Raw genomic sequence first — 20,520 nt, forward strand, 5'->3', positions numbered from 1 at the left:
AATGACAGGTTTGAGTAGGAGGAGCCCATTGACGGCAGCTCACTCAATAAAAACTGTAACTTCCTGTCCCAATTTGGAGGTGACTATACTTGTAGAACAACGAAGGAAGAATCGCAAGTGTAGGCTGGATCAGACTGATCACCTGAACCACCCTCTCCGTGAACATGAATCTCTTAGTTCATGCTGAAGCCTCAGAGCACCTGAAAGGGACTGAAGGAAGGGGACTTAGTCCTGTCACTGCTGAGGCGAGCCCATTGAACCGTACTACTGAGGAATGAAACCATATTTTGGTATTTGGCTTCTCGGAATTCTAGGATTGTAAGTATAATATGAAAAATAATAGTATTGATTCAAATTTAACTTTTAGTTGTAATTGTAGTTGTTTTTGTAACACTAATTCTTATAGCATTGTTTGGGAAGGAAGTGCATTCGGAGCATTGTTTCTGATATATGTAATTATTGTGTTCTTAATGTTTGTGGTGTTTCTTAAAGCTAAGCAGTGTTATATGCGTAGCAAAGAATTTTAAAATAAAATTGTGTTGTATAAATTAAGTGTGTAATCATTGTGAAATTGTGCAATCAGCTAACTACTCCCCCAGCCGGTGCATCAAAACGAATCAGTAAATTGTGTGGGATTTTTTCTATTCCATAACCCACTAGAGACACTGCTGATTGGCTTCCTGGTTCCAGCCTGACCCTGTATGCTTTCAGATTGTCTTGCTGGCTCCTTGACCCTGTGAGCTGCCAGACCCCTTTCTGTTGGCCAGCTCCAGACTTGTAGCATAACTTGGGGATTGTCTATGTTCTGGTCCTGTTCAGCTCCAGCTCCCTGTTGCAAACCCCTTGGCTAATGATGCTAGGCTGGATCCCTGCTTCTTTTTCCTGATTCCCACCCACCCCTTCCCTCAGCTTGTGATTCTAGTTAAGGTGACCACCTGTGTCTCAGTCTCTTCTAGAAATTAGCCTCCTGACCCGCCTGTTCCTGATCCTCATGACTCCTGCCTATATCTTCCTGATCTGCCTAGGCTTGTGACCTGCAGGGGTCAAGCCCTGATTGCCTATGGCCTGGTTGTACCCCTTGCACCACTGACACTAAATGATCAGTCTTTCTCTCTGTTCTTCTGGAGTAGCTGTGTTATGGAGGTTCAACAGGAGTAAAATGTCTGGTCAAGCTCAGTACTATATAGAAACCTTTCTACAGAAGAAGCAGGTGTGAGGGCAGTGCCAGCCATATAATGAAGGCAGCTGGCCCTGCTGGGGGGACCATGCTGGAGGACAGGAACCAGGAGGATGGGGTCACAAGGCCCCTTCTGCAGGGTCCAGAGGGAGGAAAGCCTGAGCAGCCAGAGCCACAACTCCTCCAGCACGTACAGAAGTCGCATGAATGGGTGAGTAACTAACTACTGAACTGAATGCACCTTGAGGTGTTAGCTCGCAGGGGGGGATCACCCCTTGAGCCAGGAGAGATGGGCCAAGAGCTGAATACTCAGGGATTGGCCAGAGGTATGTGCCAGATTCTCCTGTAGACTGGCCTAGGGCTTGCAGCAGGGACCCTGCCAATGACAGCGAGCTCTTCCCTGCTTCGTTTTCATCCTCCCTGCCCCAAAACAGGTTGGGGACATCTCCAGCACAGTATTCATTGAGCAATGGGGCATGGAATTGAATCCAGCAGTGAATGGGTTAAAATAACTCCTTCACTGGAGTGACTTATGCTGTTTAGCTATAATGTTGCAGCCCTCCTTCTCCAGCCCACTGGGAGAGGCACCTTTCTGGGTATCTCAGCAGGAAGTGCCACTTTGATGAAGTTGTCTCATCAAGGGACATCTGATGGCCCTTGGGGCTCATGCTCTTGGTAGAGGGCAACTACATCCCATTGGTTCATAAGCAAAATTAATTTGGTGGGTTTCCAACGTTATTGGTATTGAGAGTAGTGCCCCGCAGACTCAGCTGAGTACTGGCTCCCTGGTGCAGGGTGCTGCACAGACACAAAGTGAAAGATGGCTCCTGGTTTGATTAACTTACAATGGGAATAGTCAAGAGTTGGAAAGGAGGTGTAGAGAAGCACCTCACCCTGGTTCTTACCCAGGTTTCCAGCAAGTGCCCTGCCCATTGGACAATTCATCCTCATTTCTGAGAAGAATGGCTCGTTCTTGTAGGCAGTTGATTGATTGATCAGGGGCCAAGGTAAAGGGAGTTTCTTAGGGCTGTGCTCTGTGTGCACACTGCAGGGCTGAGGTATATTTGGACAGCCTTTGTTTCAGACAAAGGAAGTCCTCAGTACAGATCAGGCCCATGAGACTGCCCCAGAATTTAGCAGGAACCATAAGATAAAGGGGGCTTCACAACGGAAAAAACAGGTAAAACCCAGATTTTCTCATTTTAAGGAGAAAGAAGTGGATTTTCTCTCTCTAAGGAGAAAAAAGTGAATTTTCTTCTTTAACAGAGAAAAACAAGGGAAACAGTGGGTTTCCCCTTGTAGGCTGGCACAGTTTGTCTGCAAGGGGCCAGGGGGAGCGGGAGGAGGGCCATCAGGCAGGGGGTGCCACGTGCATGTGTGCATGCACACATTCACATGGCAGCCAGGCAGCATGAGAATAGCTCCTGCAGCTCCCTGCGTATAAGTCTGGAGTCAGGGGGCATTGAGGCCCCCCATAGGGAGGGAGGGAATTAGGCAGGGCTGAGGCTGCTGCCCAGCTGGGGTGGGTCATGGGGCTTGGAGCTTGAATGTGCGGCCGCAGGGCCTGGGTGGGGAGCAGGACAGAGCCGTGGACAGCTGGTTTGGGCAGCAGTGTAGGGGGCTGCCTCCCTGTCGCTGCATGTACTCTGCGGGGGAGACAGAGGGCACGTGCCTCCCAGATTTGTATGCGGGGTGGGACAGATGAAAGCTGCCTGCTGCAGGCTTGGGGCTCCCCATCGTGCTGCCCTCCCTCTGGGGCCTCTGCAGTACAGTGGGTGAGACCCACTGTGGGAGGGCAGAGTGGAATGGGGAGAGTTGGTGCCTCTGCTGGGAGCCCCACACTGTGATGGTGAGATGCCCCTTGCCCACCCAGTAGCAGTGGGGGTGGTAGCATAGAGTTGTGCCCCCCTGCTGCTGCTGAGTGGACAGGGGTTACCTTGCCATGGCAGTGCAGGGCTCCCAGCAGTGAGACCGAGCCTCCCTGCCCCACTCTGCCCTCTTGCCCTAGGTCTTGCCCTCTGAGCCACGGAGCGGGGGGGACACCAGGGCCAGGAGCCCCAAGCCCACAGCTGGCAGCCTGCATCCACCCCCTGGCATGGGCTCCACTCCGGCTGCGCAACCTGTGGGGAAGCTGGGCTCTGCACTCTGCTCAGGCTGCACCAGACGCTGTCTCCCACAGGCAGAAGCTGGGGCTCAGGTGCTGCCAGGGGGGCAGGGGGCCACAGACCCAGGTTCCCTGGCCCCATAGCCCTGGGAGCTGGGGAACAGTCCAGCAGGGCTGGGGGGCAGGGGGCTGTGGGTCGGGAGTGCGGGGCACTGGCATGAGCAAGGCACCAGTATATCCGGGCTGCTAAGCACCACAAGCAGCAGGGGCAGGGGTGGGGGCAGGGGTGAGGGAGAGAGCTGCAGCTGGACCCGCATCCTGGTGAGTGAATGGGGCAAGGATTAAAAAACCCCAAATCAAATGGCAGAATTTATAGGTATTTAGAATGTGTTTTATTATAGTGACTGAGGCACTGGTAGGCTTCCAAATTGCTTTAAAATTGTAAATAGATCAATAAAACATTATGTTCAATTAATGTGTGTGTGTGTAGTGGCATTTCATTTTGATCACAGAAACCCAAAATTTGTGTTTTTAATTGGAGAATTTGCAAATTTTTTTTAAATGGCAGAATTTGGGATTTTTAAAGAGAGAAAATCAGGATCCCTGTTGATAAGGTCTGAAGGATGTCTGTGGTGATGTGCTACTGGAAGAGAAGACTGGAATACCTGGCCAGAATTGGGTGCATTAGTGCAGTTATGTGTATAGAGACTCTAGGTTGGCATAGAAGTGGGTGATGAGCCAGGGATGAGGGGCACTGCAGAGCCACAGATGGAGGAAGCCAATGCTGGAATACTGTGGGAGCTGAGGTCTGGGGTGGAGGCTTCTTTCCCTCCATCTGTCTGTATATCTATTGCCAAGTAGCAGCAGATGAAAGGGAAGCTGACCTGCTTCACTGAGCAGAGGCCCAAGGGAGTGTGACTTGCATCTTGGACTGAAGCAGCAGTGGAGCTCCAAGCTGGCATGGCTTCCTTGGGATGAGTGACCTTCCTACTCCCATGGCCTTAGGGTCCCTCTAAGTCAGTGCAGGAAGGCATCTTGCATTGCCTACTGCATTTATGATGGATTTGGGGGGAATATCAATATGCATGCTAAACCCCTTTCACTGCTGCCAGGAAGTGCAGGTACCCTGGAATCTGTTTCTTTATAAACATCCCTCACTAATCAGGGTGATACTACACAGTACATCCAGGATAGCAACATTCAGACCATGGACTGAGGCTTTTGGCCATGTGGTCACACCCTTTCCCCAGCAGTGAAGTGGTTAATATTGAAAGCTTGAGGTTATGATGACGTCTGGGTACTTGGGACAGAGCCAAGTAGTACAACCTGCCTGTATCACCTGGACCTGCAGAAAGAGAAGCTCTGGGAAGAATGGCCTCTTTCCTGTGGGCAGGTGATTGGTCGCAGGCCAAGGGGAGGGGACTCTACCTTGGGACTGTGCTGTGTGCCTACAAAGCAGGACTGAGAGGTTCCCGAGCAGCTTTTGTCCCAGGCGCAGGACACTGCTCTCTGGGGGGATGGACTAAGACCGGCAGAGTTTGCAACTCCAGGAGCCCAAACATTCCTCTCATCTGCACCAGCACAGGTGAGTCATGGGGCCTGGAGGTGGGAAGAGAGGCAGGTATTTTCCCTGTCAGTAGCTTGGTAGGAATCCACTGAAAGTGCAGCTGTGCTCCGAACCCTGGTTCCATGCAAACATCCTGATCTTACTCAGCTCCCAGTCTGCGTATCTGAGCTGCTCTTGGGAACTCAGCATGTTTTGCTGACTTTCCACTCCTCTCAGTGCAGCCCAGCTACGGGAGAGGTTGTGTTCTGCTCCTTTCTGTGCACCAGTGCTAGTTGTGTGACTAAGTGTCTGTCAATTGGTGCTGTGCAAATGCAGGGAAGGTAACAGAGCTACAAAAGTGTTAGGGCAGAGTTTGTCCTGCAAAGTCCTTGGTGCTGTGTGAGCGATGGAAAGGACCTAGAGAGAGAACTTGGGTAACGAGTCAACTGTGTAAAAGACATCCTTCTGCTCCCATCCAAATACACAGATCATAATCTGATCATTACTGCAGATCATAATGGTTCCTAATGCGCACAATCTAAAACCATTGACTATTTGCTCAAGTCTTTCTCATTGCATAACTTTCCAATTTTTTTCCCCCCGAGAAAAACATAGCAAACCACTAATGAAACAACTGATGTGTCTTCTGTCTGTATGTCAGTCTGCAATAAAACAATACTGCAAAACAAGCTGTGCTTCATGCACGTTTGTGTGTGTTCAGTAAACTCATGCAAAAAACATGACAGACAGGAACTACTCGAGCTTTTCAATAGCGGAAGCTGTCTGCGATCACTCTGTCTAGTGCTGTGCAGAGTTAGGCTCCTATATTTGTGATACTTATATACCAGATTTATTTGGCCATTCTCGCCATAGCATCCAAATATATTTTGACTCCTGTTAATGCCACTGAACTAGCAGAGTGAAGGTAAAGCATGTCCTCCTCTTTTTGGTATGTCCTAAATAGCATTAGGTTACTACATGGTGAGCTCTAAATGCCAGACTGAAGCAGTTTACAGTAGTGACACCCTGTCCTGATTGGCCTGGGTACTACATGAGCAGTCAGTGTTAATGAAAAAAATCTCACCAACACATGCATCCCTAGAAGAGCTGTGGACATGGTATATATTGAATGTATGTATATGCTTGTTTTAAGCAACAGCAAATAAATGGCCAAGTATGATAGTGTACTACTTTCTTAAACCCCTATATTAAGTTGTTCATCACTGTGGAGAAGACATGTCTAATCCATACAGAAAGAGAAACATTTTCTGTGAAGAGCCATAATACCAGGGTTACTGGATTAGATGAGGCAAACGGCTATAGTCGAAGACATGATCTGTAGTTCAGCTGGGACTTGACCTTGTATTTCCTGAAGTCAACCCTAATGCTAATTCCATTAAACCACCCATCCTTTCCTACTGTTGCTGTGCTTGTTGATCAGCTGATGGCTACAGAGACGTATGAGTTTGGGGAGGGGATGGAAATGATGCAGAGTGAACAGAAGTAAACTTTGATTGGCAATAACAATGGTGAGGGTCTGGTGAGGTCAGCTATTTTGTGTACTAAGATAGGACATTGGTCAGGTAAAAGCAGACTCTGGCTTATTTTCTCACACTATTTATACTGCCTTGGGATCAGCTCCAGCAAGGAACTGAGCACCTCAATGGGAGGTGTGAATTGATTTGCTCTCATTTTAATGGGTTGGCCCTTTACTCTGCTTGAAAGATTGGTGGTATCTCATTGCATGTGCTTGGTGAATGACTGTATGGACAGTGAATCAGCACAGATGTACAGAGTCTGACGTCTGGTCTGTCCTTTGGCATGCTCTAGCTCTGGAAGAGGTGACCACGATGAGTTCCCAGGGCTGCCCTGGGATATTGTGCAATAACTATCCACAGGAGCAAATATATTTGCTTAACTACTCTGACTTCACTGGAGGCCAAGGGAACCCCTCCAGGTGGTATCAGGTTACCTAGCAGAGCATTGCACTGTCTGCCTCTCTAGGGTTCCCTGTTCCTCCCAACTCTGTCCACCCCCGTCTCCATGGTGCTAGCAGCAATCCTGGATTTCCCTCTGTGTTCATGACTCGACTAGTTAGTGACCAAGGGCATAAGGAAATTACAAGCTGTTATGAGCTCGAGGCATGTAATCCACAAGCAGGCAGGAGGATTATCCTGGGAGCTATAAGGGGGAATGGATTAGTTGGGAATAGCTTTTACCCTTAGCCCATCCTAGTTGCAGCCAGGCTTTTCCCATTAATTGCACTCTGCTGGTTGATGAGGCCACGCGTATAAGCCCATCCTTCTAGCCTACCTGCAATACCAAACTATAAGCAAGCTCACCATCCTTTCTAGACTCTGGGAGGATAGAAGTCTGGACAGCCCTATGGGGCCTCTTTCATTGTTCAGGTAAATTGGAGAATAGAAAAGCCTGCTCAGAAGTTCAGTTCAAATGTGATTCACAACATTCAGGCACTTGCCTGGTGCCCCAATGCTCCCAACACTTGGGGTAAGTACAGAAAGTCAAAGAGCTCAAGACCGAATCGATTCAATCATCACAGGTTAGTCTAAACTGTCTAGATTGAACCAATATGCAAGTGCACATTTGATTTTAGAAACGCAGCCATGTGTCTGCAGTGGCCCAGGCCAGAAGCCGGGAAGGGGGTGGGAGCCTAGAGCACGCCTCCCTGCTCAGCTGGAGCAGGCAGCTTGGGCCAAGGCTCACCTGCCCAACCTGTGAGGGAAAGCTTGTGGGTGAGGCATAAAGCAATCTGAGATGCTGGGGAACTGAGATTTAACTTGAATCTGGAGGGGATCTGGGACAGAAGTTGAAAAAATCTATTTAACCTAAATAGGTCAAGTCTGAAAGTACATCAATCCAGGTTTATCTTAAGCTGGTTTTGGCCATTTTGAAAGTGGTTTATGTGCACTGAACTTCTGTTGCATTACAGATTGGAACCAGTTTCTGATAACTTATACCAGCTTATGTGTAATTTCTGAGCTCTGAGTGCTGATGCTCAGACTGTGTGTGGAGGGTGAAAGGATGGGGAAAAAGCAGCAGTGGGGCTAGAACATGTTGGCCCCAAAATGACAGGCTGTGCATCCCCATTTATGGAGGGTGGAGAAGACAGTCTAGCCACTCCAGTGTAGCATTACAGGGAGAGATCATGCTCTGAAAAGCTGAGTGGCTACTTTGAGCCCACCTGTGGTTTTTGCTTTCACAGGGTCTGTTATGTGGGGTTAGTCCTCTGCTCAGATGGGCCTGCAACTTTGACACCACAGCTGTGAACAAAGGAACAGTCAGGGTTTGAATTATGGGGGAGCTTGGGGTGGGGGAAAAGGTAGGCTGCACCCCCCCCATAAGAGATGAGAGCCCCCCTATAAGATTTGAAAATCATAACCTATGTGGGTCTCCAATGTTATTAGGGCATTGTGATGGGCAGCTCCATTTTTTTTGCAGAACACCCCCCCCCCCCCCCCCCACCTCAGCCAAAGTGTAATTTGAACCCTGGGTACAGGAGGCCAGCAGGGATGTTCTGGTGGGGCTGAACTGACAGTATATGTGAGGGTGGGTGCCAGGGAAAAGAGGGATCTGATCTCCTCCTGTCTTTACAGATTGGAGCAGAAATGGGATGCAGCCGCTGGACAGCTGTTGTTGGGAGTCTCTTCGTAGTTGTATTCAGCATCATTGCTCTCATTCTCATTGCTGTGGAGGTGAAGAATGTTCTCCTGCCTCCAGGTACCAAGGTAGGAGCTGTGGCTTTAGCTCAGGCATCTGCCCATGAGTAGCGCCTGGATTCTGGGCCGCAACTCAATCTAAAGCATTGACCCAAGGTTTCAGCAGTTTGTGGCAGTTCACAGTGGGGTGAGGACACTGCTTGGGCATGTGGTATCTGGCTTTCCCACTACCTAGTGCTGGTGAGGTCTTCCTTGTGAGCTCAGCTACTGGGGCTTCTGCTTTTGAGCCAACACCCTGGTTTCTATTCCTTAGGCATTACGTATGTCTGTGCATTACAGATGGCCTTTAAACCCGTTGTGGCTAATCTCTGCTCCTGGCCTCTAAGCATCTCTTACTGTTAGCACTTCCAGTTACCCTCTGTGGTGGAGCTGCTGGGGTCCAGCTATCTCCTCCTTGCTGGCTTTTGGATTGTAGTGGGGTTGTCCCCCTGCTGGTCTACAGAAGTGACATTCACTGTAATTTTCTGTTTTTTCCCCCCCATTTCCCCTGCAGTACGCGATGGTATTTGATGCGGGCTCCTCACACACCGCTCTCTACATCTACCAGTGGCCAGCAGATAAGGAGAATGACACTGGCATTGTCAGCCAGGTAGAGGCCTGTACTGTTGCAGGTAAGTGGGCTCATGCATTTCTATCTTTTCTCCCTCTCTTTTTAGGCTTTGTAGTATAGTGACCAACTGGCTTGTCTTATTGCCAGCCTCTGGCTTTTACTTTGTTGGAGAAGTAGCTAGTGGAAGACTAGCACCAGCTTATACCTATAGGGGCACATTATCAAGGGTTGTGGCTCCATCTTCTAGCTAGGTTATCTTGGCTTCCCATGTGCCTGGCCTTGTAAGAGAGCATGAGTTTGCAGTTTCTTCACCTTGTGTTTTAAAACAAAACCACTACCCAGCTCTGAATGAATAGTTTATCTGTGCCCAAGAGAGGTATGGAAAGGTAGTAGTAGGGAGGTTGCAGTTTGGGACTGAGAAGTATCAGCATAGCTAGAACATGAGGAGACTTAGGACTGGACTAGCATGGGCTTGAGTGTCAGGAATTGTCTGCACTGGCGACTAAGAAATGGTTGCTAGTTGAGACTGAGAGGCTGGAGCTAGGATTAGAAAGGGAAGAAGTATTGTAGTTTAGGAGTGAGGGGCAATGGCAGTGACCCATGAGGGGATCTTGTATTAAGCTGAGCTTTGAAGAAAACTAAATGACTCACCTTTTTAAGAAGGGTTAAGCTATAATTTCCACCAAACACAAAGGGTGGCAGAGGAGGGCATGGGAATGTAAACCTAGCACATGCCCGGTCATTCCCCTGCTTAAATCAGAATGGGTATCTCCAGGTACATGTGGGATAGTCTGGCAAGGCACAGGCAGGCAGTGCTAGGCAAAGATTGAAACCTCTGCCTCACAGCTTTGGGCAAAGACCACAGTGCTAAGAGGAGGCTCTGAGGCTGCCATGAGCCAGGTTACTGGTTAACTGAGCTCCAAAGCAAAGGTCTAGGCAGAGGGTTTTGGCAGGTGGGGAAAAGTGAGTGAGCTTGCGCTAATGGAATTAACAGCCCATAGGGACTTGGGGAAGGTAAATATTGATGCACCCATCCTATTTCTGGCCTTGGCCAATGGGAGAGGACAAACTAATTTCCTTATCAAAAATTCCAGAAATAGCACAGGACTCTCTAAAAATAAAATGAGCTGTTTTAATTGCAATGAACAAAAAGACCCTGTACCATGCACGTCATGAACTAATCTGTACATGTGTCTGTGCATATTTATTTTGTACCTCTACCCTTGCAGGGCTAACAGCAACCTTTCCCCTCCTTAGATAAATAGGGAGACACCCCTGCTAGGCAAATTAATTTCCTGGAACCTAGGTCCATGTTGTTGGTTGGACAGATGCCAAAATCATGGGCAGATTTAATGATAACATAATTACTTGTGGTTTCTCTTCCCTCCCCCCAAAGTGCAGAATACTTGATTGACCACTTCTTGGTCACCAGAGAGGTTACCATATGCAGCCAAATCAGCTTTGAGTGCTGCCCCTAAGAGACACCCCTCGGGGCAGAGCAGTACTGGTCCAGAGTCCCAGCAGCTCATGGGAAAGCTCACTGAACTTCCACTGGCTGCTGGAAAGGATGAAATATCCATCCATGGCTGTTGCTATTCCACGATGCTTCTAACATAGTTACAAAAGAGCTGAAGAAAACCCCTTGACTGGAGATGGCTGTTCAGTTCTTTTAATGACCAGTCCAGTACTTGCAGGGTTTGAGCCTTGCATGGAACTCTCCGGGCCAGAGATCCGGAAATGTTTTCACCTCGTCTTTCGCTGATCCTGATGAGCCCAGGGTCTCACTGAGATACTTTGTTTCAGGACCTGGCATCTCCAGTTACATAAATAATCCCTCTAAGGCCGGAGCTAGTCTGAAGGTGTGTCTGGACAAGGCTATGACACTCATCCCTGCAAATCAACAGAGGGAGACACCCACCTACCTTGGAGCGACAGCAGGCATGCGGCTGCTGAGGTACCCCCACCATTGCTGTGAAGGAGCACTCTGCAAAGGGGAAGGCCTTTTCTCCGCAGCACACTAGATTTGTTCTCTAGTGACCTTATTAGATGCAAGGCCAGTGCAATAGCAGTGGGCGTTAGGAACAAACATGGGAATTTCCTACTCCCCACATGGCAGAGATCAGTCAGCAGCAATGGGTAAATTAGCTTGGCAACAGTCCACTTAATCTCTCCTGGTACTTTCCGCCAGGCCCAGCTACAGAGCAGTTTGGGTAAGAACCTGTATCCCACCATCCCCTTCAATGGGGCAACCAGGACATGTTGGAGGGGAATGAAGTGGGGGTTAACAGTCTAAAAAAGGAAGGACATAGCAGTGATCCAGAGGGAAGGGATAGATAGCCACTATGTGATAGCACAGACCACTTCCCTCTTATACCAACGTGCAAGTGAGTGCTGTTCAGAAATATTGTTTCGGCTCCCTCTCCTTGCTGCTTCCACGCTCAGCATCCCCTGGTTTACTGGCTCTTCCTGACCTTCCCTGAGTTTCCCTTGTCCTCTAGAGCACAGAAAACCTGTAGATGTGGAAACAGGTTCTTTTTTGTCCCCAGAGCATACCTGCTCCTTTGCAGTAGATGCTAAATGTTAGTATCAGTGGCACTTAGAAAGCTTATTGGAGTGCTGTATGGCACCAACAACCCTTCATCTTGCTGCAGTGACCATGTGCCATGCTGTATCCCATGAGCTCCCAGTAGAATCGCTCTCCTTTCCCTTTGCAGGGAGCTGAACAGCACAAAAGCTGACCAGGTCTTGGCAGAGGTCTCCAAGGCCATTCAAGAGTACCCTGTGGACTTCCAAGGAGCTCGCATCCTCACTGGGAATGAGGAAGGCTCCTTTGGCTGGATCACGGTCAACTACCTGTTGGAGACGCTCATCAAGGTCCGTGTTGTGGGCAGAGGGTGGAGGGACAATGAGGGCTTTGTTCACTGGGGTAACTGCTTTCTTTGGGGAAATGAGTTGGAAAAGACCCACCATGAATGCAGCTCAGCTTTGCTTCCCTGATGCAGTTCCCTTCTGGCCCCTCCCATCATGGCTCTAACTGGGGATTTTCATGGCAAAGGGTGAATCTAAGACAGAAGAAGCTGGAGGCCTGGTCCCTTGCTGCCATGGAGGCTCTGACATGGGAGTAGACTTTTCACACAGTGAGCTGGTGCTTTACCTAGATGGGAGATCCTTAAAATGGATATGAAGCTATGGGGAGCTGAGGCAGGGTAGTGCTGAGCTAACTTCCACCTGGGACAGAAGGTCTTATGCAGGTAACTGAAGAAAGGTCATGCTCCCCAAATAAAACTGAGAGTATTGAAACTTGACCTCCACTTCAGCCCAATGCAATGGTCTCGGCTCACTTTTTACTTAAATCTGCATTGACACTGGTGACAAACTAATGTATTTTCTTTTTTATTTTCTTTTTTTAAACTTAGACCCCAGAGTGGGGTCTGTTTGTGGAACCATCTGAGCTTCTCACCATGCAAATTTGGGCAGTGACTCTTGCTGTAATGTACAAACAAAGCAAGCCAAGTGGCCCTCATGAGAGAGCCTTTGACCTCTGTCCACTTGGGCAGATTTTTAGCAGGTGTGAACTGAATTGGCTGTCCTGAAGTCTGTGGGTCTAGGCTGATGGATGTCAGTTGAGGTTCTGTCCCCTTTTATCTTGACTTTGCATTGAGATCAAAATTGTGTTGGTGAAGGTGTGGACTTCATTGGGTGAAATAGGTCAGATGATATTCTATGTCCCTATATGCAAAATTTTAGAGGGTGCTAGCTTGGACTTTCTTACAGCCAAATTAATTCCTTGTGCATGGTGGGGGCAGTTCTCCTTTTCAGGGAAATGGGTACATCCGTATGGAACTGAAGTTTTGGGAGCTCTGGACCTTGGAGGAGCCTCAACTCAAATAACCTTCCAGCCTAGTGGCACCATTGAGGACAACAGCACCAAAGTTTTCTTCAGGCTGTATGGCACCAACTACTCGATTTACACTCACAGCTACCTCTGTTATGGGCGAGACCAGGCCTTGAAGATGCTTCTGGCATCTCTAAGCAAGGTATTAATTACTGTTCAGGGTACTATCCTTTCTATCTTCACCTTTTGTAAGTCCCTATCTTATTTTGGTTTTTTGGCACGGCTGATTGTTCATGGCACAAAGTCAGTTGAGACATAATGGACAGCTGAAAGTAACTGAAATATTCAAAGAATTGTTGGCAATTCTTCAAGGGAGGTCCACCTGTTGCACTGCTGACCTGTCTGGGTGGAGCAGAGCAGAAGATACATATTTAGCCACAGGGTGTAGCTACTGTATATTAGCATGGTGCATCTACTGAACACAATGGCTTCCAGTGTGATGTTAAACAGATGATGTTAGCACTGCAGGTGTGGGACAGAGCAAACAAATTAAGAAGTCAATATTTAAAAGGATGCAGAATACTATGATCTGGAGTTGAGTGAATCGGACAATAAGTGTGCATTGCCGTGAGCAAACAGAACGGCCTTACCCTGCTGTTATGGTGGCTCTCTTTATTCTTTGAGCTGGAGTTTCCAGGCAGCCACTGATTTGTTCCCAGTTATGTTAAGGAAACCCAACAGTTTGCCAGGTTTTTGCTGTAATGATTGCTTTTCAGGAAGTTCCCAGTAAATACAGTGTTGTTTGTGATTTACTCTGTTCAGTTTCAAAAACGTTGACACCTAAGCCATGAATCAGAACAATACCTTTCTGCTTCCGTGGCCAGCCACAAACTATGAAGAGTGTGCCATTGCATTCCAGCCTATGGGCTGTTCACAAACGGTCTGGTAAATGCTTCAAAATAACAGGGATGCTGCATTATAACTTGGGACCCAAATCCAATGGTGTTCCTGAAGTCTTGTTCACAGCAGCAACTAGACCAGCTATAGTGTGTTAAGCCAGTGCAGAGGCAAGGCTTGTGCACTCAGAAAGATGGGCGGACATCACAGAGTAGTGGTCTCAGAGGGCACCCCCTGGAGAGATGATGTTACTACCACACTGCTAGGTTTGGCACGTGAGCGGGTGCAGGTGGGTGGGAGGCACCTGAGACTGAGCACTCTGGGCAATGCTAGGGATGCCAGTGTAGACCTATGCCCAGGGAACACCAAAAAGTTGTCTAGTTTGGAGGGCAGGGTCTCTTCATCCATATCACTTGTTTCACAGCACAGCATTTTATCTCTGAAATGCTAATTTATTAGAGAACTCCCCTAGTGAGGGATAGATTCTCTTCTTTCTCCTATGCCTTGGGAAAGCTCCAGGAATGAACAAATTGGTTCTGGATTGCTAGTGCCTGTTTGTATCATTCATGCGCCCTCTTTTTCCTCCTCTCCTGTTGTCTGGTCCTTGAACTTCATTCTTTCCTAACAATCTAATGCAACATCACATGACAAGCTGGGGAAAGGAGATCAACACAGGGATCCTATCGCTAAGTCAGCTACTTAGCATAATAACACACGATTTATATTAACCCTTCACTGTGCAGCTAGTAATGGGGAGTTATGTAGGTTGTGGTAACATAGTTCTGGGCATGGGTGGATCCAGGAGTGGAGAGGAGTTGGGTGGTATGGTCCAAACCTCCCTTTGGCTGTGCTGGGTACGTGCAGTGAGCAATCTGTGCTCCCTGGATCACATGTGAGGTTTCTGTTGGAGCCACTGCTTTGGTGCAGTTCTAGGACCTGGGAGTGGTGGTGACTGATGCCTTCCCCCCACCCTCCTGCATCCTTGCTTGCTGCATACTCTACCTTCCCACCTTCCAGATCCACCCATGGGGGGTGGGTTTTCTGCTTTGACCATGGAGAATGGCAGCCCCTTTTCCTCCTGCAGTCCCTTCCCTGCCAGCTTGTCCCATCAAGTCATCTCAGATGGGAGAAGCAAGAAGCTGTAAACGTTGTTTTAATTCTTTCCTTCCAGTTCCCCAACATGCACAGGATCCAGGTGACAGTGGGACTGTCCTGTGGCCCCCCTACTTTGTACCCACACCAGAACCTGGATGGGGCTGGTGAGGAGTGTAGTGGATAAATGGGCAAATAAAGGCACCAGCAGACCTAGAATGACAGAAGGGCGGTGTTCTGCTACTGTGGGGTTATTGCATTACTGCTGCCTACCAGGGGTGTGAGGCCTATGCAGTTCAGTGCCTCATGCTAAGGACTGTGCTTCTGTCCAGTCTCCTAATCCTGGAGTTAGGCAGCAGGCATGCAAGAGGGCTGAAACTTCTGTGGAGTAAACTGATAAATACTGCATAGTAAAAGTTAAGTGGATACATGATGCAAAGCCTTATATCAGTGTAAGTCTTCCTTATGTCAGTGTAAGCAGTGGCTCAGGAAGTTACCCTGCTGTATGTGTCTTGTGCTTCTCTAGTCAAAGCAGATTGGTTCCCCACCACCTAGTGCCTATAATAGTGCCTCCTATGAGTAGCCAGATTGAGAAATGTGATTGTGTGACCACACCTTAACTCAAAGTAAATGTGCTATGGGGGTAAAACTTGGGTTAAATTACTCAGGAGCACATATGTTGCATGTTTGGGTCTCAGATACAATTGTACTCTGTGCAGAGGTAACTGTGAGTGCTTGGCTGTGCTGGCATTCATTCCTACCCTCCCTTCGCACCAACATTTCACAGGTTTGTATCCCCTCCTGGGCACTATTCTGGTACTTGCAGGACCAAGGTCTTAGAACCCATGCCCACACCTCACTGATGTGTTTTCTAAAAGGTATGGAGGAGTTGGGCAAGCCAGCAGGAGAATAGGATGGAGGGGGGTCAGTGGCGCTTTCTGTCTCACAATCCCTTGCAGGTTGCAGCTGCAGGATGTGGGAGTATGTGATAATAGCAGAGTGGGGTGAGGCAGAGAAGGGGCAGCAGAGCAATGAGTCTTCCTGACTTTTTTCCATCGTCTATCTTTGCATCAGGTAGATGCTGTCTTGGCGCTCTTGAGGGAGAGGCTGGGGTTGGGTGGGTATTGTGACCTCTGCTATGCAGGGTTACAACAGGATAGGATTCTCTCTGTCTCAAATGCTATGGGATATCCTAACCCCTCCTACAGATGGGTCCTTGTTTTCTTGTAAATCCTGAAAGATTTTTCCATAATGAGTTAACCCACACTCTTGGGCATTTCAAGCTAATAGGCAGGGCCGGATTAACCCTTTAGTGAGCCATGGGCAAATAAACTTGTGGGCTTTGGGCCCGCTGAGATCCCCCTCCCCATCCTGGCGCTACTGCCCAAGGGGAGTGGGGCTTGGAGCTGCTGCTAGGAAGCAGCCGCCACAGTGATGAGGCCGGCAGAAGGGAAGGGAAGGCAAGGGAAGGGAAAGGAGGCAGGTAGGGCCATTTGCATGCCACCATGGTGGAGGGAAGGACTGGGCCCCACCACAACTCAGAGCCCTAGGCATGTGCCTAGTTTGCCTATGTGTTAATCTGGCCCTACTAATAGGTTTGGCAGGGTTGTGGGTTATGACAAGTTTGGGTATCACCCCCACCCCTGACTTTTACCCCAGGCCTGTGCACTCCTAATGGGCCTCTCTTTCTCTCTTTCTAGGTTAACATCGCTGCTCAGCAGATTTCCCATCCATGCTACCCCAAGGGATACGAGATGAACATCACTACAGCTGCCCTATATGACAGTCCCTGTGTCCCAGCTACACCCACCTCCAACAAGACCCTCACATTCAGAGGGACGGGGGTACCAGCTGAGTGCAGGAGCAGCATCCAGAAGCTCTTTAACTTAACTGAATGCGGGGCCGGAAAGATGTGTGGATTCAATGGGGTTTACCAGCCACTGGTGCATGGGCAGTTTTTTGTAAGGCATCATTCCCCACTGTTTGGGTAGGGCACTTGGAAAAGTTGCTTTCTATTGCCTGATGGCAGAACAGCTGAGAAGAGAGAGGGACCCACAGCTAAGTCCCTTCCCTCCCCACCATAAAATCACCTTTCCAGTTGGAGAGAGAAGTTTTATCCCTTCGTCAGAGTTTGTGATCCGACACCCCCCCCCCCCCCCCCCAAAAGCAGGGCCAGGGACAAATACTAGATAGTAATCATGAGGCTGCAGAGGTTTGAAAATCATGCTTTTCTCATATGTATGGTAGTGGTGGCTGCTCTTCTCTCATGCAGAAGCATTAATTTAGCTATGTACTTACAAGCTCTGGGTTTGTATTATTGGAAATATAGTGATTCTAATCTAGAATGCAGTGAAATGAGCAGATTTTGCATTGCATAAGGGAGTGTAAGATCTGGTCGCAAGGGGTTAGAGCATGGACAGTCAGTCAGGAATGGTGTCTGCTTTTAGTTCTAATGTCAATTCTTAGGATCATCGTAGGATCATAGAATGACAGGAAAGTAGGTGCTCTCATCCCCTGCAGTTTCTCCTTGGGGAGGTGGTTTTAATCCCTCCTCTTGTTCCATAGGCCTTTTCTGGATTTTATTACACTTTCAACTTCCTGAACCTGACCAGCGGGCAATCCTTCAGCACTGTCAACACCACCATCTGGGACTTCTGCACCAAAGACTGGAAGGAGGTGAGACCTTCTAGTCAGGAGCTTCACATGGTTGTCTGCTGCTGGGTGAAACCCCAGAGTTGCAGGGCTAATGGGGCAAAGCAGAAGAGCTTGGAGTGGGTGGGATTTACCACTTGGTGAGATTCCCATAGCTCACATGCTAGGCAGGAGGTGAGTGTGTGGGGATGGAAGAGGGCAGTGGCCCTGCAGTGCTCTGGGGTCTGAACTATGTAACTACAACACCCTCTGGGACTGAGTTCCAGCAGTGAAGCACACGGCAGGAATCGGCCTGCTGCTACAGGGGCTTTGTTCTAGTTTCCCTGCCTCAGCTGGGAATTCACGTGCGCTTGGTGTGAATGACTAAGCCAAACACTGATGGGAGCTGGGATCCTCCCTGCTTGCTGTCCACAGTTCTGTTGTGCTGGCTCTTTCAGCTGCAGGCCAGCTACCCCCAGGAAAAGGAGGTACGCCTGAGCAATTACTGTGCATCGGCCTTCTACATCCTGACACTGCTACACGAGGGCTACAAATTCAATGAGCAAACATGGAGCAACATCCATTTCCGCCAACAGGTAGGGATTCATTGTTCAGGCTGCTGCAGGCAGACCATTCCTTGCCTGGTGGTCTGAGGCAGATCATTTACATGGGCTCAGTAATGATCTTTAATGATCTTCCCTGCAGAGTCTTAAGTGTCCTGTACTCCTGTTGATTTCCCCAGGAGTTGAGGGTACTCAGCATCACGCAGGATTATCTGCACCTGGCTGTGTGCTTGGAAGCAGCAGCCTACCTTGCATTGTCATGGGAAAGTTTTGCTTTCACTGCTGCCACCTAGCGTGTACATGCTTTCATCACACAGATTGCTTACAGACTGCTGTGGCGGCTGTATGTCCGGGGTGGGAAGGGGGAAATGGGGATGTTTCTGAACACACCTGGGACATGGGGAGAACGGTGGCGGGGAGGCTAGGGGACATCCTGCCTCCACGCTGCTTTAGACATGCCCTCAGGCCAAATTCTTTCCTCATTTGCACTGATCTAAATCTGAACTAACTTTCAGCTGGGTTGTTTGAGGGCAACAGAGCAGGATTCAGCCACAGATCTCTGATGTGGGGCAGAAGGTACAGGAACATGGTAGGGGGGAAGGAATGCAGCCTGTTTATGAATAATAGCAGGCTTCTCAGGGAAAATGCACCTAACCCTTCCTCTAAAAGCAGGAGGAATCTTTGCTCCTATCGTTTGTATGAAATAGTCAATAATGCTGCAGCCTATAAGCTCCAGTTTTGGATTCAGTAGTTGCCAGTCTCAAAGGAATTGCCTGTAGGGAGGGAGATGATAGCTTGTGTGACCCTCACAGATCTCTATGCCCCTTGTGCTGATAAGGCCTGGGCTGCCCTTGCCTGGAATCCAAAGCTGCAGTAGCTTTCCTAGGGGATTCATGGGGTCATTAGCAATGAAGCAGTTGGAACACAAGGCCCAATGCACTTGGTCAACACAGTAAAGCCACTCTCTGGGTGTCTTTCTTTAGGCTGGAAACACAGACATCGGCTGGACCTTGGGCTATGTATTGAACCTTAGCAACATGATCCCCACAGAGGCTCGGGAACAAGTGACAGGACACTGGCACAGCCTTTGGGCAGCTGCTGTCGCCTTTATTGTGCTGACCCTCATAGTGGGTCTGGTGGCCATTGCACTCCAGTTCCTCTGGAGTCCCAAGTAGCTGTCTGGATAATGGACTTAACCTCCCCTTCACAAATGAGAAAAGGAAACGTGGCTCCAGTGGGACTTTAAGTCATTTTCCAACATTTCAAGATATCTTTTGAGTTTATCCCTGCTAATGCCTACCTCTGAAAAGGGGCAACTTAATCACAATCTACAAGTCCATCCATGGGGAAAAGATTTCTTATAATAGATTTTTTTTTAATCTAATAGACAAAAGTCTGAAAGATGAAGCCAAACAGATTCAGACTAGATGCAAGTTTGTTTGTTTGTTGGTTTGTTTGTTTGTGTGTTTGTTTTTCCCAAGGAGGGCGATTAACCACTGGAACGTCTTATCAAGCCTGGTGGTAGATTTTTTCCATCCCTTAATGTCTTTATAGTGAGAATGGAAGTTTTTCTAAAAGGCACCCTCCAACTCAGCTAGAAGCTATGGGTCTGATGCAGGAATTATTGGGCAGGGCTCAGTGGTCTGCTTTATCCAAGAGGTCTGAACATCCATGAATCCCACTGCTGAATACTCCTGCAACTTTGGGAAGAAGGCCAGCAGTTCTGACCAAGAGGAAGGGCAGTTGTCTCGGTACCCTCCTTGTGAATGCTGTGATATTCACTTGTGTCCTTCTTTGACAGGACAAGAGCCTCCCTCACACTAAATAATGTCTTCCCAAAGCAGTCCATTATCTTAGAAGTGCTTACTGGCATTTTACAGATAAGAAAATAACAAGCAGGTGATAGGACTGCAAACAGCTCCTTCCACTGGCCTAGCGTTGATTTTTTTTTTTTTTTCTTTAAATGCCAGTGCCCCAAACACAAAATCTATGACTGTCCCCAGCTATAGCCACCCCCCCCCCAATGTCTATTGAAAACCTCCCAAAAGCTTTAAGAATCACTTCACAACAAAACCAAAGACACCAGCCAGGATTTTCAACCACTGGTGACATCTTTTCCATGTGAAACACAACCTGCCCTGCCCTGGCCATCTCTCGGCTTAGCAAACAGCATGCACAAATGGTAATTGGCTTTGGGCTCTTCTGGTTTTACACAGGAACATGTGGTAAGCTGAAGGCCCTCATGGAAATAAACTTCTTGGCAGCTACCCTTTCCTCCACACTTGAAGGCTGCAGCTTGACCTGGTTGTGGCAGTAGCGTATAGTAGGGGGATGTAAGGAACTGAGACTGTACAATGGCCTGGGTCAGTTGATTGCCAGGCAGGGTAG

General features: G+C 48.6%; 1 protein-coding gene across 2 annotated transcripts; it reads left to right on the forward strand.

Moving 5' to 3' along the window:
• Nucleotides 1–993: 993 nt before the first annotated feature.
• Nucleotides 994–20,089, forward strand: LOC102563980 (ectonucleoside triphosphate diphosphohydrolase 8). Of its 2 annotated transcripts, none has more exons than XM_059715489.1 (10): nt 994–1,388; nt 8,442–8,573; nt 9,058–9,175; nt 10,918–11,068; nt 11,829–11,988; nt 12,921–13,151; nt 16,639–16,899; nt 17,504–17,614; nt 18,028–18,165; nt 19,116–20,089. In XM_059715489.1, exons 1-10 carry the CDS (start codon nt 1,236–1,238, stop codon nt 19,305–19,307), a joined length of 1,647 nt encoding a protein of 548 aa, XP_059571472.1. In that variant the 5' UTR covers nt 994–1,235; the 3' UTR covers nt 19,308–20,089. The 2 variants fall into 2 exon arrangements, with proteins under 2 accessions (XP_059571472.1, XP_014458197.1); XM_014602711.3 differs by lacking the exon at nt 994–1,388 and adding an exon at nt 4,712–4,866.
• Nucleotides 20,090–20,520: the final 431 nt, after the last annotated feature.

The sequence above is a fragment of the Alligator mississippiensis genome, chromosome 12 (assembly GCF_030867095.1).
Source record: "Alligator mississippiensis isolate rAllMis1 chromosome 12, rAllMis1, whole genome shotgun sequence".
In the NCBI taxonomy this organism is placed as follows: Eukaryota; Metazoa; Chordata; order Crocodylia; family Alligatoridae; genus Alligator; species Alligator mississippiensis.

Bases quoted from the DNA above. Each gene is read 5' to 3' on its own strand.
- LOC102563980 (XM_059715489.1), top strand. From the start codon at position 1,236: ATGAAGGCAGCTGGCCCTGCTGGGGGGACCATGCTGGAGGACAGGAAC. The intron at 9,176-10,917 runs GTAAGTGGGCTC...ACTTTGTTTCAG, and splicing joins AGAGGCCTGTACTGTTGCAG to GACCTGGCATCTCCAGTTAC. The intron at 17,615-18,027 runs GTGAGACCTTCT...TGGCTCTTTCAG, and splicing joins GCACCAAAGACTGGAAGGAG to CTGCAGGCCAGCTACCCCCA.